General features: G+C 43.2%; 1 protein-coding gene across 2 annotated transcripts in view; it reads right to left on the reverse strand.

Moving 5' to 3' along the window:
• Positions 1-25,352, reverse strand: part of CFAP20DC (CFAP20 domain containing) — a 1,807,766-nt gene that overhangs the window by 867,574 nt on the left and 914,840 nt on the right. For both annotated transcript variants that reach the window (XM_078661515.1, XM_078661514.1), the window contains one exon: positions 5,465-5,787. In XM_078661515.1, coding sequence (XP_078517641.1) covers positions 5,465-5,787 — 323 coding nt within the window. The remainder of the gene's footprint in view (positions 1-5,464; positions 5,788-25,352) is intronic.

Here is a 25,352-nt window from a genome sequence, read left to right on the forward strand (position 1 = left end):
TAATATATAAAATAAAATAATACATATTAGATATGTTAAATAATAAAATTAATACAAAAAAATCAAGTAGATTTATAAATCAATGTTTACAAATATAACAAATAATCTCACTTAAAAAACACATATACATAATAATTCATATATATTTACTTTAAAACAATTAATAAACTATTAATGTTAATTCATTTGATCATTTTAAAATTATATACAAATTTACAGTGCAGTAGTAGGGAAAGTGTTGGATAGCCGAAGGGTAAACATTACAATTCCCACTCCAGTGAGTGCACCAGTAGTGAAATGGATAAATAGCGAAAGGGTAAAAATCACTATTCCCACTCCAGTGAGTGCAACAGTAGCCCTAAGTTGATAGGGCATGCCAAGACGAGGGCCCCTTGCTCACTTTGCCATTGGATTCAAGCAGTCTGGCTGATGAGGGGTGTTACGCAGAAACCGGTCCCATGATGCTTGTTTCGGTTCCAGGGAAGACCTAGCTTGGCAGTTCGGGCTGAACTGTTCCCCTGAGGAACAGGGTAAAGACTGATTTGCATATGGCTGGGTCTGAACTGGGGTGGTAAAGTGAGCTAAAGACTGATGATGGATTCAACACAGATCTGTGACTGGGGGTGAGTGTCTGAAAAGTTTCAGTGCTCCATCCATCATCTTGTGTTTGCTCTTTTCATTTGTCTATGTTATTGTCCTTTAAAAATCCTTGCTTGCTAGTGGTCTGTCCTGCCTCTTTGTCCCTCCTTTCTATCATCTGTTCCTCTCACAGAGCAAGGACTTAGTACTGTCTCATTTCACTCTGGTTCTTGATCTGTTCTTTTGGGGACTATTTCTTTCTTGGTTTTCTGCTCAGTTACTATTTGAGCATCACAGCCACCGTGCAGCTGAACTCCCGATATCCGGCTATCCTCACCCGTTGTACTGGACCACATTGTCGCCCAGCTTATGATTTTCCATAACGCCTCTTTCGTGAGCCCACCCGCAAAGTATCCTCGCCCTTGCTGCACGGGCTTTAATTTCCTAAACGGACCACAAGCCTGGCAGGCTCTGTCCTTAATCAAGGCAGTTTGTTATACTCAGGCATGTAATCATAACATCCTGATGATGATCCCATTATCTCTCTAAAAGGGATCGAAACTTCGTCGACCTATGAAACATATTCACACGTTAAACCATTGTATTAAAACCAGTGGGAATATTGTTTATGGAAAGCTTGTCATTTATTATCACTGACTTTAAGCCTCCTTCGTCTTTTGCCTGAAATACTAAGGGGCCCATTAGGATATTGGGTGGATCGCCACCGCCAACATGGCGGTGGCGATCCTTCCGAGATCCTTCCCCGCCCCCCACCCATTTCCCCCCACCATATTACTATGGTGGGGGGACCGTGGCGGACGGAAAGACCGTCCACCGCTTTTCCGCCTGGTCAACAAGTTGACCGGGCGGAATAGAGTTTAATATGTTGGCAGTGTCTGTTAGACACCGCCAGCCATATAAGGATGGGGGCGGATACTAACTACTCTGTTACTAAGCTGTGCTGATTGCTCACTGCACCATCATTGTAGAACATCTTTGATCTTCACACAAATCATCTACATTAACATACCAAAGCAGCCAGAAATTCACACTCACAACGCGAAGCTGTTAACCACTATGTTGATGAGCCTGTGCCAGAAACCTGTGCATCTTACATATCTTTTCATCGGCACGCTCCTGCAGCTTCAAAAGACCATGAGATCAACTTGAACACACTTCAATATGTCCGAAGAACACCTTCGCAATCACTACGTCAACAGTACAAACATCCATCCACTTGCGTTTTTTGGGGGTAGTTAATAGTGCTTCGGGCAGAACCAGTGGCAAAAAGCTCTATATAAGTGCATGGGTAAAAACAACAAAAAATATGCGGAGTGCATCATAATTCAGTATGCCTTAATCAACGTGTTTTGTTTGCGAATCTCAATGTGAAATCCTTTGAAAATAATTCACGTATCACTGAGTTTATATTGATTTGCTGCAGTATGTAGATGGACTGGGAACCAAATAAGCTGGGTACATTCCTTTATTTCTGTATATCCTTCATGGAAGATATACAAGTTCAGTTTCTGAAAAAAATGTACTATACCAAACATATATGCAGAAATATACATCCCGGAACCATTTGACTGCCAGTGATGTGTACATTACACTTAATAAATCTTACTATAGTGCGTATGAGTCTAGACCACAGCCTTTTTTTTACTTTAACATCATGTCATACAGAAACGAAAATAGGCAGCAATTTCTGAATATAATCTTTCCATTGCACAGATGGTTCTGTTCATATGGTATTTCTGTTTCCATGAAAACCATACACCCGCATGAAGCGTGGATCAGAAAAAACAGTTTAGCTTGCCGCATGTTCATGTACATTTACTTATATGCACTGTGAAGCAGAACATTCAGTTACAAAAAGTGCATTGTCTTCTGAGCAGACACCCACTGTCCGCAGCAACAGTATCCACTGCTTAAATATGTTCTCAAAATAACACGTACATACCTATAATTTTCATCAATTAAGCTCCCTAGGAAAACGTGTGTATTTTCTATATGCGTGAATGCCATAGCCCCACCTCTTTCATCGAGAAAGGCACATTGGCGTCATAAAATATGCATTTCCTATAGGTCACAAATGGAAAGCATCCAGAAAACCATTCAAAAGGCTTTGTTTAGTTCCAAACTGGAAAGTACATTATTTATTCACTCTGTTTAAAACAGCGCAGGAAGGAGAAAGGACAATCAGCTGACCCTCTGCCCTTGGGTAAGGAGAAGTGGTGGGCGTGCCCTCCTGGTCTTCAGAAAAAGAAAGCTTCAGCACTGAACCCGGAGATGTTTTGTATGGATTGACAAAGTGCGAGTCCACACTATGAAGTGACTGACCTGCAGCAGACAGTACTGGCAAGGGAGCCAGTTGTGATGGAAACATCTGAATTTTGACATAGTTCTAGTGCTTCATGCCTGCTTTCACGGGCGTTGCTTCCATTGGTCTATCAAGTGTCCCCTACTCTTCCCACCCCTCTCATATGGTTAACTTCAGGTCTTCGAGCACAGTTTCTTTCCCATACCTTTTCAAGGTTTCCCTCCCTCAAATCCACGTTATCCTTCTCTTCTTAGTGTGTCTTCTGTGTACAGAGATGCTCCCACTGAATGAGTCTGTAGCCTGCTCTCCCCTTTTTTCTCTCTTTCTCGCACCTTCTGCGCCTCTGTCTCAGTTTATTCACCACTTGCTAAACAAACTACATATCTTGTCTCTGTCTTCCTTCTTATCTATTCTGTGCAGCTCTCGCCCCATCTATTCACAATACTACATAATTCCCATCACGAAAGCACTATACACCACACAATTCCACCCCACACAATTCAACAACTAACAATTCCAATATAACCCACGTAAATCCACTTCACAACACATGCACCCACAACAATCCAAACCAAAATACATAATTAAAATACATTGTCATTTACAATGCCAATAGCTCTAACTCTCGCAGATGCGAGACTTATTACATTGCATATGCTTGTTTTACTAGCTAGGACAAATACTGGAAAATTTCAAGGTGCAGTGGTCAGCACAACATTACATTAACATTAGATATAATTGCTTAGTAATAATGATGTACAAAGATTTTTAATATCTTCATCCTTTTACTGAGCTCTTGTCCTGCTCCCATTCCATTCACTGTGATTCCATACAAAAGAGTGAGTTCAGTGCTTCCTCTATCCACCTAAAATGACATATGGTCATTCTCATTGCCACTCCTTTTCACTTATTTTGGGATAACCCTATAAATGAATAAACACACCTTGCCATTTGAGTAAACCTGATCACTAGGGGCTAGATGTAGGTAAATCTTTTTTACCGATTCTAAAATACCGAATTTTACCGATTCGGTAATTTAGAATCGGTAAATTAGATGTAGGTAATAATTCAGTATTTTTTACAGAATCGGTAAGATTCGGTAATTACCGAATCGGTAATTACTAATTCGGTAAATACCAAAAAATTCAAGGGTGGCAGGGTGTCACTTTGACACCCTGTTGTGCCCCTGATTAGTGCTTGTGTGCCATGTGGCACACATACATGCCCTTAGGGCATGTATGTGTGCCACATGGCACAGGTGTAAATGCACATATTTGCATTTACATAGGAATTCGTTATTTACCACCAACTAATAGTTGGTGGTAAATAACGAATCCTTAAAGCCCTGTAGCACTGTTTACAGTGCTACCTACATCTCAAAACCCAGATTCGGTAAATTTACCGAATCTGTGTTTTTTAATGTCCTACATCTCAGTATCCAAATACCGGTCGGTAACAGCCGAAAATCGGTATTTTTGGCTGTTACCGACCGGTATTTGGATACCCACATCTGGCCCTAGATGCCTTATGCAGAGCATAAAACTGTAACTATTTGTGCAATAAATGTTAGTTCAATTAAATGTCATAAAATACTTGAAAAAAATCAGAGAATAATGGTCTTGTCCAACAGTTTGTTTTGGCAACCTTTAAATGATGGTAAGTAAAATGTAATGAAGAGCTGAGATACTAGCTGCTAGGGTTCAGTTTTCATATGGAAACTGGTCTATATAAGGTGCCTGACTGGAAGTGGACTCCCACATAAACAAACATTATGAAATATTAGGGCATAATGGCTGCTGCTGAGGGCTAAACCAGTTGTTCAACACGTTATATGCCATCTGGTGTTTTTGCTCCTCCACTGCTGGGAGGAGTGGTGGTATCTGTGCATGTCCAGAATATCTTCAAACTCAGTAGTGTAGCTAGACACTTTGCCGCCCCTGGCAGTCCCTGCCTTTGCTGCCCCGTGGCGGCGAACTGGAAGTGCGGCGGGGTGCTGGCAATTCCTGCGTTCGCTGCAAGGAGACAAACCCACATAAGAGCAGGGTGGGGGAGGGGGAGCCCCTAAAAAGCTTGCTGCTGGGGTGGACTACCATGCTACACCACTCTTCAAACCATAACATTTCTATATTGAACAGGCAACAATACAAGCGCTATAGACCCCCAGCAGTTTATGTCAGTAAACAGGAAGATTGAGACGGTGGCTCTAAGGCAATTAGGTGATTATGAAAGAGTACTCTGTAATATGCACACACAGGCGCCAACGCTACACTTCAAAACCGCAGGGGCACAATGTCTTCAAACCATTACTAGCTCCACAACAAAAACAGCATCAGCGGTTGTCCGTGACAGTGTGAACAATGGAGAGGATCAAGGTCTGGCTATCTTCCCCGATTTTGGCACTGCTCAGTAAACATGATAATAATTCAACATCAAGAGCAGTAAATTAGAACTAATGTGTGTATAGTCAGTAGTAAGAAGTTCTCTAGAGTTCCCATTGAACAAAAGTGAATTCCATTTTGACAGTACGGGTAGCACACACAAAGTAACTGTAGGGACAATTACCTCTTCGCTGCTATCGCTTGCGTAGAAGTCGTCCTCCATCCGGGCTCCTCTTTGTTCTTCATTTCTAACAAGATGGCTGACATCTAATGGAAACGCGTACTCGTCCACTGATACATTCTGAGACTTCCCATGGGGTGCCGAACGAGGCCTTGATAAAAAAGTAAAAACATCTGTCTGGGTTGGCTGGAACTCACAGGATGGATTTGCCTTTTCATCTTCACCTTCTTGATGATGCTCAAGTAATGTTGTGAAGGTTTCTGTTTCGGGGGTGTAGACCTGTTTGGAAGATTGAAGAGGATGACGTTCAGGAAACACCCACTCATCTGAAAAGCAAGAACACACATCCTTTAGTGTAAATGAGGTTTCTATTATTTTTATGAATTTATTTAACTGACATTTTTTTAAATATTACACAAATTCAGTAAATGTGCTTGATGAATGCAAGTGCACGTGTATGGTTTTTTATTCCTGTTCCATGGGGGGGGGGAGTCTAGCTCTCTAATGCTTTTACTTCCTTGAAGAGGACTTTTTTGCTATCTGCTTTCCACTTTCTTTCTATTTAAGATGATCACGTCACTGTACAGATTATTTGCTGTGCATGCCACAACATAAAGAAGGCACCAGAAAAAAGGAAAAACAGATGACCTTTGGGACCCCAGACTCATTTTCGTAGAATGGAAGGCACCTAGCTCTAAGGTTTGATACATTTCCCCTCTTTCTACCTCAACAAATACTCTGGAGCATTCATTGGTCAGTAAAACAAATCACCTTACGCAGTGACGCAGAAGGGGGGCGCAGCAATGGTAATGTGATGGACACCAGGGTTTCTATACTAAGAAGTCATTTCCAAGATCCTACACGTCCTTCACATTCTAGACTTTTGTCAGTGATTTTCCATGCATAGAAGAGTTGTAGTGTGCAGTTGTTCTGCGAAAAATAGCCTACAAGTCTCCCTAGAGATTAGGGATGGTTTGTGGAGTGCTAAAAAGGGACACTCCTAACCACAAGGTTTTGAAGGGAGAAATCGTTACAAAGAGAGAGATGACAGAGCGGAAATTAGTGTTGCGGAGGAGTAATTCTTCAACAGAACAGGTCAGTGGAGTAATACTCCTGCTGTGGACGTGTGTATAGGGCGGGGAGGGGAGGGAGGTGTAATCTGCAGGTCACACCCTTGAATGCATGAAGTAACACAACTTTCATTCTTTGAACTGATACCATGAGAACAGTTCAATTAGGGAGAACAAAGAGACAGTTACAAGACCCTTCTCAATATCTTTTGGAAGGAGCTCATGTTTTTAATTTTTCCATCACATTCAAATATTTCCCCAGAAGACCAGAAATTACTAAATATAGAAATCTCTAATTTACCCCAAAAAATTGGTAGTCAGAATTTCCTCAATGTATTTGCTCTGGCGGTAGGTCAGCCAAAGCAGAAATAGCTGGACGTTCGAAAATGTAACACTGCAGCATGTTTAGAAGAAAAAAATTGTTACTTGCTACTGTGGTAACTGAATCGATCATAAACCTTAATCCGAAATCAAAGCCATCACTGACGTGTGCAATACCTTTTAAGTACATAGAGTTTTCCTCATTTCATTTAGTTACAAATGCTTTAATTACTATATATATATATATTTAAAAATGTGTTGTCAAATACTACTTTAGAAGGGCACGAGGGTGGGACACCTGCTAACTCACATCACATTAGACTAGTGATCACTGTAAAAAATGACAACCATGCACATTGTAACATACTTCTCAGAATTTACAATAAAACAGGATTCCCCTGAAAGTCTCTTAATTCGTGCATCCAACTGTTACTTTTATTGACCGAGGTCTTACAAGCTGATGGGGCATACTTAGTAGAAGCAAGTATCTATCCTATATTCAGAAGAAAAACATTTCATAACATTAACATTTTATTGAGGGCAAAAAGTTGACCTTTGCCTGTCTTCTAAACCAGGTTATTGGTATTGACATCGATCAGACTAATACCTTGGAGAACACACAGAGCAACGCCAGAGATTACTAGTCAAAGGTTTTGACTTCAGCCCAGAGGCAAACACAAAATAATTCCAATGAAGAAAACTAAGAAATGCAGTTTTAACCTTTACCTCGCTGCCCAAAATTGTCAATGTCAATTCCTACATATTCTAAATGATGAAATAGGCCTTGTTCAATTGGAAAGAGCTTGTAAGTGTTTATCCAATATTTATATTTCATAAATGGCCGCAATACCGTTGTTATACAACCATCTTATTAAATTATAATGTTTATTTCAGGATATGACAAACTAAATACTTAAGAGTTCATCATTACACTTTACACAATAAAAATAAATAAAAAGAACAATGAATTACAGGGAGGTTTTCTCTCATACCAAGAGGTAGAGGCAAAGTATAAAACTAACAAGGAGAAGGAAGCACTGGAAGATTTGTTGGGAAATGGGTGGAGTTATTGTACAACATTCATGTTATTATTATATTACATATATGATATTGGGATTTGTAGAGTGCAAGAGCTTACTCAATGAGCATCCTGACGAATATATGACATTGCAACACATGCCTTTACAACTAGGTCAGTACAACAACCGCGTTGTTACCATGCGTACCATTACAACGACCTGCTGTAGGAGACGCTAGAGTTTGGAATAGTATAATTTACTTTTCCAACTCCAGTCTGTGCAACAATAGGAAAGGTGTAAAAAGCCCCCTAGAGCAAGTCGTTGTAATGACTTGCGTTGTAATGGTAAGCGTGGTAACAACTCGGTGGTCGTACTGACTGCATTGTAATGGCACTGCATTGTACTGAGATCGTTGTAAACACTGTTTCCCGTTCCGTCACTGGCAGTAGAAACTGGATGCAGAATTACAGACTGCCATGCAGATTTTGGTGTTAAAACACAGATTTCGCATGGTATTCCCTAATTCAACACAGGGCATTTAGGAGATAAATTATATTCCTCCAGTAATTCAATTAGTGACACAGATGGTAATTAAAGATGCAGAATGGCGGCACTGCAATTCCCATAGATCTTTTAATGTATGCCTTATTCTCTTGTGACAACTCACTACAGTAGAAGTGTTTTGCGAAGGGACATCACACACTCTTCTGACCCTCCACCACAGCATCACAGAAAGAAACGTCAAATAGCATTTGGCAATGATGACCTTGCAATACGCTACATATGCGGACGATACCCAACTTCTCATCTTCTTCGGGCCAGATGCAGTAAAAGTGAAAGCTCAGTTTGTGAGTTGAATAAAGGAAATCGGTGATTGGATGCCCAACAACTGCCTCCAACTAAACAGTGAGAAAACGGAGATAGTGCTATTTGGCAGAGCACAGGAGCTTTGGTCGGCTGATTGGTGGTCTACAACACTTGGTCAAGCCCCTCCCCCTAAAAAAGTGAATAACAACCTTGTAATAAAAAATTACCAAATCCTATGTATGAAAGATCAAGTCAAAGCAACCTGTGGCAACTGCTTTGCCACAATTCAGCTCTTAAAAAAAGTTTCTCCTTGGCTTCCTCCCACCTCCAGGAAAACCCTAGTCCAGGCACTTATTGATAATAACTTAGTCTGTGGGAATGAACTGTTAGTAAAAGCTGATTACAAACTGCTGGATAAACTGCATGTTGTGCAGAATACAGCTGCATAGCTAATTTGAAATCATCCCGCACAGTCTTCCTCTGACCCTATCCTAAAACCCTGTGTTGGCTTCCTATCAGGAAGTGGGCAACCTTTCAGCTATGTTGCCTGGTGCATAAGGAATTAAATAAGGCCCTCCCTGCCTATTTTCATTCTGGACTACACCATTACCCACCAGATTGCTAAAGTCAACAAATAAAGCTAATCTGCAGACTTCACTGATACGCACCTACAGATTTGGGGAGCTTCTTCACACATTTGGCACATTTTCATTGCCTATTAATCAACAGGAGGACAAAGTTCCTAGATCAGGGTGCAAAAGTCACCCATGGATCAAGGTGCAAATAGTCACCGGCAAGGGTGCAAAAGTCATCCATGTGTCAAGGTGCAAAAAGTCACCAACAGGGGTGCAAAAGTCACCCATGTATCAGGGTGCTGACAGTCACCCATTTTTTTAAAACAAAGAAAAGAGGTAGATTAAAGTAATCCTAGGTGTAAAAAAGTCCTAATGTGAGGGGGAAATAATTCTACATCCTCTGTTGCCCTCACACACCCCGGGGGGTGTCATGCTTCATCATCGGGCGTTTGCTCCTCGTAGGGCCGGCGCTGCAATTCCCTACGGGTCCCCCGAAGGGTCACTTTGTCGGAGATCTTTTTTTGGATTGCCGGATGATGCATGCGGGTGTGTGGGGATTGGGTAAAAGGAGGGTAAATCAATTTATGTGCACGTGATACTTATAAAAAATGACTGACCCAAAAGGGCCCATTCGGCCTAGGTATCAAAAGTCAAGGCCAACATGTTTCGCGCCTCTGTTGCCCGGAGGTCATTGGCGCTTCTTCAGGACCACAGTAATAAAAAAACAGTGTAGTGTACGTGCTATATTAGGTAAAGATTAAAATGAGAACCCTCTTAACTCAGCCAGGGCGGGTCTGTATACCCTCAGAGTGGTTACAGCTGCTACATGGAAGCCGCTCCTGGGTAACACCTAGGAAAAGGAAAAACAAAGTAAACCACAAGTGCGCATCGATGACATCTTAAGCTTCACAGAATGTCATTTTTATGCACACATCCTTCCAAACAGAAAATATAAGAAAATATAAGCAGACACACGGGACCAGTCCAAAAAGGGGCGGGGGTCGCTGTTCAAAAAAGCCATAGGCTAGATTGATATTTTAAGTGGTAAAGTACAGCACCTAGACTAAGCTTAGGGATTTTGATAGCGGATGGCAACAATGTGACAGTAATGTAATGTACTGAAATCGGCAGCACTATCTACATGTGGAATAAGTATATAACCATCAGCATGCTTACCAAGGACTCGTTACGAGTGCTCATCCGATCGTAAAGTCAGAAGGACACCCACGTATGGTCGGGCTATGGAAACAAGCCAGGACATATAACAGGACGTGAACCACAAGGGCCCCATATAGTCAATAGGTAAAGGTTGTTGGCTTTTAACAAGTATCTAGAATGTACTTACAATTTTATATGGGTGCTGCCTCTTGTGCACCTAACCCTGACTCGACCGGAGGCTTGCCGAAAAGAAATACAGGCGGCAAACCGCAACAATTAAAGGTTCGGGTCAGGAGAACGGCGGTTTAAATAACCGGTGAAACCTCTCAGCATTATGACTCAATGCGCATGTGCAGCATGGCGGCGCCACCGCGCATGTGTATCAATTGGGCATACTAATCCCTCGCTCATGCGCACTCGCTTGATGAAGGTAAAAGGATATCGTTGCCGGTAATGATGTGCAATAGCCATCAACACTAAGAAAACATATTCCGGTCAGACACCCTCTGCCGTCTCGAGTATCACCGTTATGGCCAATGTCCCAAATTCATTCCTGTGTTACACTGGGTGTAACAGTACCATAACTCAGAGTCAATAAACCCAACTCCTAAACCTTCCATACCCCGGGTCAGAAAATTGCACTGCAAGGATAGGGAGTTGGATCTCCTAAATAAAGGGACTAAAGTGTATGTCCTAACATCTGTGACTACAGGGAATTAGTCAGAAGGAACATTACTATGAATAATAAGGCTGGGTATACTGGAATGTCAACTCCCACACAACCCAAGGACCAGCCCCATGTGCCTGCCAGAAAAAGAGCAACAAAGAATGGAATTAGGTCCCACGGCCAATCAGCCGTGCAAAATATATTGAACAAAAAAGGGGGGACCAAGGAGCTATAAAGGTCCAGTGTCCATGCTCCTAATATAAGTCTATTAATCAACAGGAGGACAAAGTTCCTAGATCAGGGTGCAAAAGTCACCCATGGATCAAGGTGCAAATAGTCACCGGCAAGGGTGCAAAAGTCATCCATGTGTCAAGGTGCAAAAAGTCACCAACAGGGGTGCAAAAGTCACCCATGTATCAGGGTGCTGACAGTCACCCATTTTTTTAAAACAAAGAAAAGAGGTAGATTAAAGTAATCCTAGGTGTAAAAAAGTCCTAATGTGAGGGGGAAATAATTCTACATCCTCTGTTGCCCTCACACACCCCGGGGGGTGTCATGCCTCATCATCGGGCGTTTGCTCCTCGTAGGGCCGGCGCTGCAATTCCCTACGGGTCCCCCGAAGGGTCACTTTGTCGGAGATCTTTTTTTGGATTGCCGGATGATGCATGCGGGTGTGTGGGGATTGGGTAAAAGGAGGGTAAATCAATTTATGTGCACGTGATACTTATAAAAAATGACTGACCCAAAAGGGCCCATTCGGCCTAGGTATCAAAAGTCAAGGCCAACATGTTTCGCGCCTCTGTTGCCCGGAGGTCATTGGCGCTTCTTCAGGACCACAGTAATAAAAAAACAGTGTAGTGTACGTGCTATATTAGGTAAAGATTAAAATGAGAACCCTCTTAACTCAGCCAGGGCGGGTCTGTATACCCTCAGAGTGGTTACAGCTGCTACATGGAAGCCGCTCCTGGGTAACACCTAGGAAAAGGAAAAACAAAGTAAACCACAAGTGCGCATCGATGACATCTTAAGCTTCACAGAATGTCATTTTTATGCACACATCCTTCCAAACAGAAAATATAAGAAAATATAAGCAGACACACGGGACCAGTCCAAAAAGGGGCGGGGGTCGCTGTTCAAAAAAGCCATAGGCTAGATTGATATTTTAAGTGGTAAAGTACAGCACCTAGACTAAGCTTAGGGATTTTGATAGCGGATGGCAACAATGTGACAGTAATGTAATGTACTGAAATCGGCAGCACTATCTACATGTGGAATAAGTATATAACCATCAGCATGCTTACCAAGGACTCGTTACGAGTGCTCATCCGATCGTAAAGTCAGAAGGACACCCACGTATGGTCGGGCTATGGAAACAAGCCAGGACATATAACAGGACGTGAACCACAAGGGCCCCATATAGTCAATAGGTAAAGGTTGTTGGCTTTTAACAAGTATCTAGAATGTACTTACAATTTTATATGGGTGCTGCCTCTTGTGCACCTAACCCTGACTCGACCGGAGGCTTGCCGAAAAGAAATACAGGCGGCAAACCGCAACAATTAACCCCTTCGACGCTCATGACGAGCTGGGCTCGTCATGCAGTAGCCTCCCAGCACGCTCATGACGAGCCCAGCTCGTCATGAATAATGGGTTTTTAAAAAACTCAGCGCAGGAGCGGACCTCATCGAGCACCGATGTGGTTAAAGGTTCTGGTCAGGAGAACGGCGGTTTAAATAACCGGTGAAACCTCTCAGCATTATGACTCAATGCGCATGTGCAGCATGGCGGCGCCACCGCGCATGTGTATCAATTGGGCATACTAATCCCTCGCTCATGCGCACTCGCTTGATGAAGGTAAAAGGATATCGTTGCCGGTAATGATGTGCAATAGCCATCAACACTAAGAAAACATATTCCGGTCAGACACCCTCTGCCGTCTCGAGTATCACCGTTATGGCCAATGTCCCAAATTCATTCCTGTGTTACACTGGGTGTAACAGTACCATAACTCAGAGTCAATAAACCCAACTCCTAAACCTTCCATACCCCGGGTCAGAAAATTGCACTGCAAGGATAGGGAGTTGGATCTCCTAAATAAAGGGACTAAAGTGTATGTCCTAACATCTGTGACTACAGGGAATTAGTCAGAAGGAACATTACTATGAATAATAAGGCTGGGTATACTGGAATGTCAACTCCCACACAACCCAAGGACCAGCCCCATGTGCCTGCCAGAAAAAGAGCAACAAAGAATGGAATTAGGTCCCACGGCCAATCAGCCGTGCAAAATATATTGAACAAAAAAGGGGGGACCAAGGAGCTATAAAGGTCCAGTGTCCATGCTCCTAATATAAGTCTATTAATCAACAGGAGGACAAAGTTCCTAGATCAGGGTGCAAAAGTCACCCATGGATCAAGGTGCAAATAGTCACCGGCAAGGGTGCAAAAGTCATCCATGTGTCAAGGTGCAAAAAGTCACCAACAGGGGTGCAAAAGTCACCCATGTATCAGGGTGCTGACAGTCACCCATTTTTTTAAAACAAAGAAAAGAGGTAGATTAAAGTAATCCTAGGTGTAAAAAAGTCCTAATGTGAGGGGGAAATAATTCTACATCCTCTGTTGCCCTCACACACCCCGGGGGGTGTCATGCTTCATCATCGGGCGTTTGCTCCTCGTAGGGCCGGCGCTGCAATTCCCTACGGGTCCCCCGAAGGGTCACTTTGTCGGAGATCTTTTTTTGGATTGCCGGATGATGCATGCGGGTGTGTGGGGATTGGGTAAAAGGAGGGTAAATCAATTTATGTGCACGTGATACTTATAAAAAATGACTGACCCAAAAGGGCCCATTCGGCCTAGGTATCAAAAGTCAAGGCCAACATGTTTCGCGCCTCTGTTGCCCGGAGGTCATTGGCGCTTCTTCAGGACCACAGTAATAAAAAAACAGTGTAGTGTACGTGCTATATTAGGTAAAGATTAAAATGAGAACCCTCTTAACTCAGCCAGGGCGGGTCTGTATACCCTCAGAGTGGTTACAGCTGCTACATGGAAGCCGCTCCTGGGTAACACCTAGGAAAAGGAAAAACAAAGTAAACCACAAGTGCGCATCGATGACATCTTAAGCTTCACAGAATGTCATTTTTATGCACACATCCTTCCAAACAGAAAATATAAGAAAATATAAGCAGACACACGGGACCAGTCCAAAAAGGGGCGGGGGTCGCTGTTCAAAAAAGCCATAGGCTAGATTGATATTTTAAGTGGTAAAGTACAGCACCTAGACTAAGCTTAGGGATTTTGATAGCGGATGGCAACAATGTGACAGTAATGTAATGTACTGAAATCGGCAGCACTATCTACATGTGGAATAAGTATATAACCATCAGCATGCTTACCAAGGACTCGTTACGAGTGCTCATCCGATCGTAAAGTCAGAAGGACACCCACGTATGGTCGGGCTATGGAAACAAGCCAGGACATATAACAGGACGTGAACCACAAGGGCCCCATATAGTCAATAGGTAAAGGTTGTTGGCTTTTAACAAGTATCTAGAATGTACTTACAATTTTATATGGGTGCTGCCTCTTGTGCACCTAACCCTGACTCGACCGGAGGCTTGCCGAAAAGAAATACAGGCGGCAAACCGCAACAATTAAAGGTTCGGTCAGGAGAACGGCGGTTTAAATAACCGGTGAAACCTCTCAGCATTATGACTCAATGCGCATGTGCAGCATGGCGGCGCCACCGCGCATGTGTATCAATTGGGCATACTAATCCCTCGCTCATGCGCACTCGCTTGATGAAGGTAAAAGGATATCGTTGCCGGTAATGATGTGCAATAGCCATCAACACTAAGAAAACATATTCCGGTCAGACACCCTCTGCCGTCTCGAGTATCACCGTTATGGCCAATGTCCCAAATTCATTCCTGTGTTACACTGGGTGTAACAGTACCATAACTCAGAGTCAATAAACCCAACTCCTAAACCTTCCATACCCCGGGTCAGAAAATTGCACTGCAAGGATAGGGAGTTGGATCTCCTAAATAAAGGGACTAAAGTGTATGTCCTAACATCTGTGACTACAGGGAATTAGTCAGAAGGAACATTACTATGAATAATAAGGCTGGGTATACTGGAATGTCAACTCCCACACAACCCAAGGACCAGCCCCATGTGCCTGCCAGAAAAAGAGCAACAAAGAATGGAATTAGGTCCCACGGCCAATCAGCCGTGCAAAATATATTGAACAAAAAAAGGGGGACCAAGGAGCTATAAAGGTCCAGTGTCCATGCTCCTAATATAAGTCTATTAATCAACAGGAGGACAAAGTTCCTAGATCAGGGTGCAAAAGTCACCCATGGATCAAGGTGCAAATAGTCACCGGCAAGGGTGCAAAAGTCATCCATGTGTCAAGGTGCAAAAAGTCACCAACAGGGGTGCAAAAGTCACCCATGTATCAGGGTGCTGACAGTCACCCATTTTTTTAAAACAAAGAAAAGAGGTAGATTAAAGTAATCCTAGGTGTAAAAAAGTCCTAATGTGAGGGGGAAATAATTCTACATCCTCTGTTGCCCTCACACACCCCGGGGGGTGTCATGCTTCATCATCGGGCGTTTGCTCCTCGTAGGGCCGGCGCTGCAATTCCCTACGGGTCCCCCGAAGGGTCACTTTGTCGGAGATCTTTTTTTGGATTGCCGGATGATGCATGCGGGTGTGTGGGGATTGGGTAAAAGGAGGGTAAATCAATTTATGTGCACGTGATACTTATAAAAAATGACTGACCCAAAAGGGCCCATTCGGCCTAGGTATCAAAAGTCAAGGCCAACATGTTTCGCGCCTCTGTTGCCCGGAGGTCATTGGCGCTTCTTCAGGACCACAGTAATAAAAAAACAGTGTAGTGTACGTGCTATATTAGGTAAAGATTAAAATGAGAACCCTCTTAACTCAGCCAGGGCGGGTCTGTATACCCTCAGAGTGGTTACAGCTGCTACATGGAAGCCGCTCCTGGGTAACACCTAGGAAAAGGAAAAACAAAGTAAACCACAAGTGCGCATCGATGACATCTTAAGCTTCACAGAATGTCATTTTTATGCACACATCCTTCCAAACAGAAAATATAAGAAAATATAAGCAGACACACGGGACCAGTCCAAAAAGGGGCGGGGGTCGCTGTTCAAAAAAGCCATAGGCTAGATTGATATTTTAAGTGGTAAAGTACAGCACCTAGACTAAGCTTAGGGATTTTGATAGCGGATGGCAACAATGTGACAGTAATGTAATGTACTGAAATCGGCAGCACTATCTACATGTGGAATAAGTATATAACCATCAGCATGCTTACCAAGGACTCGTTACGAGTGCTCATCCGATCGTAAAGTCAGAAGGACACCCACGTATGGTCGGGCTATGGAAACAAGCCAGGACATATAACAGGACGTGAACCACAAGGGCCCCATATAGTCAATAGGTAAAGGTTGTTGGCTTTTAACAAGTATCTAGAATGTACTTACAATTTTATATGGGTGCTGCCTCTTGTGCACCTAACCCTGACTCGACCGGAGGCTTGCCGAAAAGAAATACAGGCGGCAAACCGCAACAATTAAAGGTTCGGTCAGGAGAACGGCGGTTTAAATAACCGGTGAAACCTCTCAGCATTATGACTCAATGCGCATGTGCAGCATGGCGGCGCCACCGCGCATGTGTATCAATTGGGCATACTAATCCCTCGCTCATGCGCACTCGCTTGATGAAGGTAAAAGGATATCGTTGCCGGTAATGATGTGCAATAGCCATCAACACTAAGAAAACATATTCCGGTCAGACACCCTCTGCCGTCTCGAGTATCACCGTTATGGCCAATGTCCCAAATTCATTCCTGTGTTACACTGGGTGTAACAGTACCATAACTCAGAGTCAATAAACCCAACTCCTAAACCTTCCATACCCCGGGTCAGAAAATTGCACTGCAAGGATAGGGAGTTGGATCTCCTAAATAAAGGGACTAAAGTGTATGTCCTAACATCTGTGACTACAGGGAATTAGTCAGAAGGAACATTACTATGAATAATAAGGCTGGGTATACTGGAATGTCAACTCCCACACAACCCAAGGACCAGCCCCATGTGCCTGCCAGAAAAAGAGCAACAAAGAATGGAATTAGGTCCCACGGCCAATCAGCCGTGCAAAATATATTGAACAAAAAAGGGGGGACCAAGGAGCTATAAAGGTCCAGTGTCCATGCTCCTAATATAAGTCTATTAATCAACAGGAGGACAAAGTTCCTAGATCAGGGTGCAAAAGTCACCCATGGATCAAGGTGCAAATAGTCACCGGCAAGGGTGCAAAAGTCATCCATGTGTCAAGGTGCAAAAAGTCACCAACAGGGGTGCAAAAGTCACCCATGTATCAGGGTGCTGACAGTCACCCATTTTTTTAAAACAAAGAAAAGAGGTAGATTAAAGTAATCCTAGGTGTAAAAAAGTCCTAATGTGAGGGGGAAATAATTCTACATCCTCTGTTGCCCTCACACACCCCGGGGGGTGTCATGCTTCATCATCGGGCGTTTGCTCCTCGTAGGGCCGGCGCTGCAATTCCGTACGGGTCCCCCGAAGGGTCACTTTGTCGGAGATCTTTTTTTGGATTGCCGGATGATGCATGCGGGTGTGTGGGGATTGGGTAAAAGGAGGGTAAATCAATTTATGTGCACGTGATACTTATAAAAAATGACTGACCCAAAAGGGCCCATTCGGCCTAGGTATCAAAAGTCAAGGCCAACATGTTTCGCGCCTCTGTTGCCCGGAGGTCATTGGCGCTTCTTCAGGACCACAGTAATAAAAAAACAGTGTAGTGTACGTGCTATATTAGGTAAAGATTAAAATGAGAACCCTCTTAACTCAGCCAGGGCGGGTCTGTATACCCTCAGAGTGGTTACAGCTGCTACATGGAAGCCGCTCCTGGGTAACACCTAGGAAAAGGAAAAACAAAGTAAACCACAAGTGCGCATCGATGACATCTTAAGCTTCACAGAATGTCATTTTTATGCACACATCCTTCCAAACAGAAAATATAAGAAAATATAAGCAGACACACGGGACCAGTCCAAAAAGGGGCGGGGGTCGCTGTTCAAAAAAGCCATAGGCTAGATTGATATTTTAAGTGGTAAAGTACAGCACCTAGACTAAGCTTAGGGATTTTGATAGCGGATGGCAACAATGTGACAGTAATGTAATGTACTGAAATCGGCAGCACTATCTACATGTGGAATAAGTATATAACCATCAGCATGCTTACCAAGGACTCGTTACGAGTGCTCATCCGATCGTAAAGTCAGAAGGACACCCACGTATGGTCGGGCTATGGAAACAAGCCAGGACATATAACAGGACGTGAACCACAAGGGCCCCATATAGTCAATAGGTAAAGGTTGTTGGCTTTTAACAAGTATCTAGAATGTACTTACAATTTTATATGGGTGCTGCCTCTTGTGCACCTAACCCTGACTCGACCGGAGGCTTGCCGAAAAGAAATACAGGCGGCAAACCGCAACAATTAAAGGTTCGGGTCAGGAGAACGGCGGTTTAAATAACCGGTGAAACCTCTCAGCATTATGACTCAATGCGCATGTGCAGCATGGCGGCGCCACCGCGCATGTGTATCAATTGGGCATACTAATCCCTCGCTCATGCGCACTCGCTTGATGAAGGTAAAAGGATATCGTTGCCGGTAATGATGTGCAATAGCCATCAACACTAAGAAAACATATTCCGGTCAGACACCCTCTGCCGTCTCGAGTATCACCGTTATGGCCAATGTCCCAAATTCATTCCTGTGTTACACTGGGTGTAACAGTACCATAACTCAGAGTCAATAAACCCAACTCCTAAACCTTCCATACCCCGGGTCAGAAAATTGCACTGCAAGGATAGGGAGTTGGATCTCCTAAATAAAGGGACTAAAGTGTATGTCCTAACATCTGTGACTACAGGGAATTAGTCAGAAGGAACATTACTATGAATAATAAGGCTGGGTATACTGGAATGTCAACTCCCACACAACCCAAGGACCAGCCCCATGTGCCTGCCAGAAAAAGAGCAACAAAGAATGGAATTAGGTCCCACGGCCAATCAGCCGTGCAAAATATATTGAACAAAAAAGGGGGGACCAAGGAGCTATAAAGGTCCAGTGTCCATGCTCCTAATATAAGTCTATTAATCAACAGGAGGACAAAGTTCCTAGATTCATTACCTTCATCAAGCGAGTGCGCATGAGCGAGGGATTAGTATGCCCAATTGATACACATGCGCGGTGGCGCCGCCATGCTGCACATGCGCATTGAGTCATAATGCTGAGAGGTTTCACCGGTTATTTAAACCGCCGTTCTCCTGACCCGAACCTTTAATTGTTGCGGTTTGCCGCCTGTATTTCTTTTCGGCAAGCCTCCGGTCGAGTCAGGGTTAGGTGCACAAGAGGCAGCACCCATATAAAATTGTAAGTACATTCTAGATACTTGTTAAAAGCCAACAACCTTTACCTATTGACTATATGGGGCCCTTGTGGTTCACGTCCTGTTATATGTCCTGGCTTGTTTCCATAGCCCGACCATACGTGGGTGTCCTTCTGACTTTACGATCGGATGAGCACTCGTAACGAGTCCTTGGTAAGCATGCTGATGGTTATATACTTATTCCACATGTAGATAGTGCTGCCGATTTCAGTACATTACATTACTGTCACATTGTTGCCATCCGCTATCAAAATCCCTAAGCTTAGTCTAGGTGCTGTACTTTACCACTTAAAATATCAATCTAGCCTATGGCTTTTTTGAACAGCGACCCCCGCCCCTTTTTGGACTGGTCCCGTGTGTCTGCTTATATTTTCTTATATTTTCTGTTTGGAAGGATGTGTGCATAAAAATGACATTCTGTGAAGCTTAAGATGTCATCGATGCGCACTTGTGGTTTACTTTGTTTTTCCTTTTCCTAGGTGTTACCCAGGAGCGGCTTCCATGTAGCAGCTGTAACCACTCTGAGGGTATACAGACCCGCCCTGGCTGAGTTAAGAGGGTTCTCATTTTAATCTTTACCTAATATAGCACGTACACTACACTGTTTTTTTATTACTGTGGTCCTGAAGAAGCGCCAATGACCTCCGGGCAACAGAGGCGCGAAACATGTTGGCCTTGACTTTTGATACCTAGGCCGAATGGGCCCTTTTGGGTCAGTCATTTTTTATAAGTATCACGTGCACATAAATTGATTTACCCTCCTTTTACCCAATCCCCACACACCCGCATGCATCATCCGGCAATCCAAAAAAAGATCTCCGACAAAGTGACCCTTCGGGGGACCCGTAGGGAATTGCAGCGCCGGCCCTACGAGGAGCAAACGCCCGATGATGAAGCATGACACCCCCCGGGGTGTGTGAGGGCAACAGAGGATGTAGAATTATTTCCCCCTCACATTAGGACTTTTTTACACCTAGGATTACTTTAATCTACCTCTTTTCTTAGTTTTAAAAAAATGGGTGACTGTCAGCACCCTGATACATGGGTGACTTTTGCACCCCTGTTGGTGACTTTTTGCACCTTGACACATGGATGACTTTTGCACCCTTGCCGGTGACTATTTGCACCTTGATCCATGGGTGACTTTTGCACCCTGATCTAGGAACTTTGTCCTCCTGTTGATTAATAGACTTATATTAGGAGCATGGACACTGGACCTTTATAGCTCCTTGGTCCCCCCTTTTTTGTTCAATACATTTTCATTGCCACCAACTTCTTTTTCATATCTGTATCTGTTCTGATTTCATGAAATTCAAGAAGTTGATAAAAACATGGATGTTCTAAAGTGCACTAGGTTCTGTACAGCTAAGCGCTGAGATACTCCTTTGCACGCTATACCAAGAATAGATAACATAACAATACGTGACATCACATACATTTTTACCCTGATTACCTCACAGAAAGAAGAATCTTGGGAGTGAATAAAACAGATGCAAGGAGTTTAAAATGTAAGCGAAGCATTAACATGTTGCACTCACAGATTCCAGACTTTTTCAATATTGTTATCATAAACCAGTGTACAATTGTCATGTACCATGGTGAAACCATCATATTGTAATATAAAAGTTGATATATCCAGATACTGTAATCGTAAGCACACGTTGGTATTTTGCATGTATTATACAGATCCTCATATGTCCAGTTAAAGATTCGAATGTTCAGGTACAATTCTGTATGTCTAGGTACTGTTATCATGTGCCCACCTGTAGACATCAAATTTCAAGGCACAATATCATCAGGTTCAAACGCATGTTTCTTGTTACAGTTTCATGGGAAACATCCATTACAATGCAGTCATTACATCGCACTGCTTTTTTCCACGCAGCTGTTACAACACAACTGCCTTTAAATCGCATGACATTACAACGCAGCGGTTACAAAGCATGTCACTACAACGCATGCTATCGCAACACATATCATTACAGCGCATGCCATCGCAACGCATACCATTACAACGCATGCCATTAAAACGCATTATAAGGTAAGTAATAGAGATTTTTTTAGTTTTAGGGAAGGTATGGGTTTTGGGGTTGACGAGAATAGTAATTTTTACCCCTACACTATCCAACACTTTCCCTACTGTTGCACTCACTGGAGTGGGAATAGTAATTTTTACCCCTACACTATCCAACACTTATCCTACTGTTGCACTCACTGGAGTGGAAATCGTAATGTTTACCCCCACACTATCCAAAACTTACCCTACTATTGCCCTAAAATTATTATGCGTTGTAATGGTATGTGTTGTAATGGTATGCGTTGTAATGGAATGCGTTGTCATGGTAGTTTTTAAAAATGCGTTGTAATGGCATGTGTGGTAAAATCATGCGATGTAATGGTAGTTGCGATGTAAAAACCACGTTGTTGTAAACCATTTTAGGACACTATTGTAAATTTCCCGATTCATGCCCTTATATAGGTATAAATCACTATGTCCTTATATAGGCATAAGAATCATAACCATATTTAGACATAGCTCATGCAGTCCAAATACGGCATGGCTACTTCCACTAGTTCAGAAAATCTACAACGATTTCTTGGAAAACTCGGCTTCAGCAGCTAGGGACTTTCCCTTGCTCGAGAACTGACTTATCCAAGACCTCATGGAGTTTTCAAAGAACCGAGAGTCTTTAATGACGTTATTATGTCCACCTTTACGTCAAGCTCAACAACTTCAAGGTATAAATATGCCCACACTTGCCTTAGCAAACACACGGTGGTTTGGAGCAGTTCGACTATCTACTTGCCCGACGCATCCTGCTACAGCACGTGCTGAAGGAAGCCGACCCTCGAGCAGACGCACTGAGAGAGAGGCTGTCTTTTTCTCCTGCCGAGAAATCAAGCTCCAGTGTTTCCAAGCTACCCTTGCGGGTTGTTGGGAAATCGAGTCCCGAGACTGACCTTCTTCATTCTAAACTCAGGTACGGAGCTGATTAGACCCTAAGAGAAGTCTTGGACAGATTCTTGTCAAAAAAATACTACATTTATGCTACACCTCACTTACTTCTTCCCTCGTACTAGGCTTAGGTTAGGTACATCGGGGTAGGCGTATTTTAGAAGCACGAGTTGAGTACTTTTAGCCTCTGTTATTTATGTATGTATTTATCTATGGTTTAGGAGCCATACAATGCTCTTACAGTATTATTTTATTCTACTCTTTATACTGTATGCATTATATTTTACAACCAGTTTTACGATTGTAGCAGTTCATTTCTTATGCTTGAGAAAGAAGACTGTTCAATAAAACCTTTTTTATTGAAAACGGCCATCTATCTATTTCTCTGCACCTCTGGTGAAACGAAGCATGCACGATTGACTGAGTGAAATCTCTACCTATTGTTTCCATGACTCTAATGATCAGTTTTATCTTGGGGAAACAAAGTTGTCATGTTTATGCGGTTGTCAGAAACTAATCCCTTCTTGTGAATTCGAGAAAGTTTCTAGTGATCTCTGAGCTAGCTGGCACTCACAATTAAGTCTAATATATGCGATAGAGACCTAGTCGACCTCAGTCCTACGTCTAAACTATAGGATATATGATTCCAATGCGCAGAGCCTATTGGGAATATAGGAACTACACTACAGCGTTGTAAAAGCATGTGTTGTAATTGTTTGCATTGTAACGTCATGTATTCCAGTTTCATGTGTCTACATACAGTCTCTTGTGTCACATGCCTAGGTGTAGTCTCAGAAGATAACATACTGCCTCATAGCCCATGTTCAAGCTGCACATGCTCATGTGTTAGGTATAGGCTCAGCTGGTCCTCAAACATTCAGGTACAAGATCATGAACCCAAGTAAAGCCTTGATCCAAGGTCCTGGCATCATATGTGAGCTAGTGCTTTGTGTGCAAAGCACAGGCACCTGTGGCAGAAACGGCATATTATTTCCATGTCCAGGTACAGACTGGTGTCCCAAGTACACTGTCATGTGTCAAGAACCATCACCATATGACAGGATTTGCATCAAGGGTCTATAACAGAATCATGTCTTCAGGTACATCTAACTTTGCTAGGTAGGGCTTCAAACAGCCAGACAATTTCTCATATGCAATGTATTATCATATATCAAGGCATTGCACTAAATACCAGTTGCAGTCTTGCTCATGATTGAAGTAGGGCTCCACGTACACCAATGAATGGACAATAATATATGCCAGGCACTGTCATCATATGTCATAGGCCAGATACTACAAATTGGATACATATAGAGCCTTACAGATCAGCCTCAAATACAGGGGCACTATTGTACATTCAAATAAAGCCTTTTGCACCAGCAACTATGTCTGCACAAGTATATTTTATGTGCCATATTTTTCAGGAGTGCCATATTTTTTCATGAGCATACAGGGCCTAGTCTTGTACAGCCATATATTTTAGGTGCAGGCTGATTTGCAAGGCCATAGACCATACAACTAATGTAGACTGGCACAGCCACTTATGCCTCTGTACACAGTAAAGGCTGCTACCGGACCCATGTGGTGGGGCAGAGGGTGGGGGGGGGACAAAAAAAGAAACCATAAACAGCATAAAAAACCACTTACCTGAAACACCCACCGCCTCTCCTCCATCCCTCCGACATCTTCCTGCACTCCTGGTCAGCAGCAGGAAGCACCCACACTCCGAGCCGCCCCATGGCCAATCACAACACTGCAGTGCAGCGCCGTGATTTACCTGAGCGCCATCATATCAGCACTCAGATGGGGACTGGGAGGGTGTGCATGTTCCTCAACAGGCCGTGTATGCAGCCTGGTGGGGGACATGCAAAGTCTGGACAACTGCACATCAGGAGTAAAAACCACTCCCCTCCCTACTCCGCCAGTCCCTACTAGACCTGAGATTTTCTGACACCTCTCTTCAGACACTGAGCTTAGGCAAACCAAAAACGTTTTTCTCATAATTCTAAATAATTTCATAATATTGCCACTGTTAGTCAACATCATTGAAATACGAATTGTCACAATTCACTGTCTGTAGAAAATTTAGCATATCAGTCTTAAAGAGAATCTGAACAGTGACCAAATAAACAAGTGAAATGTCAACACAATGATTAAGTTAGTGAAAATACAATAATAAATCATATACTCACGCAACTAAGGAAGCTTTGATACTAAGATGTGCCTACTCATAAGTGGACTTTAGCATTTTCACATCAAAACGCCAAAGTCCAAATTATAACTGTTGGTGAAGTAAAAGGAAAAGAAACTCAGAGGGGGTAAGGAGTGAGTTGCGCCTGCTTCACCCCGTTTCCTTCCTAAGATTTCAGGGTCAACCACTGAGGGAGTGGTTAGTCAGTTTCCTTCTGGGTCCTAACAGTTTGCCTGCGTGAGGATTAAAATCTGACCTCTCCCTCTGCTGTTCTCTTAACCCCTTCCATGCTGGTGACGAACCCCAGCCGTCACGCTCCACGGTGCTCGTGTGCGGATGACGGCTGGGGTTCGTCACGGCCCCGCCCTGTTCGTTCGGCGGCCGCACACGGGGGGAATCGCGGCCGCACGGAAGGGGTTAAGGAGTCGAATAACACCAAAATAGAAAGAAGAACCCCCTGTGAGTCGTGGGCCCTATAAAAAAGTATCCCAAATGCTGCTGTCTTAGACAGTTTGTCACATCTGAAGTCTACCGTGGAAACTGCTCTCTAGAAACATTTCCTTAAAATGTCTTGCTTTGTAGCTAGCTTCGCAACATCTAACCATGTTCCTCTTCTCGTTTATA

Source organism: Lissotriton helveticus, chromosome 9, assembly GCF_964261635.1.
Source record: "Lissotriton helveticus chromosome 9, aLisHel1.1, whole genome shotgun sequence".
In the NCBI taxonomy this organism is placed as follows: Eukaryota; Metazoa; Chordata; class Amphibia; order Caudata; family Salamandridae; genus Lissotriton; species Lissotriton helveticus.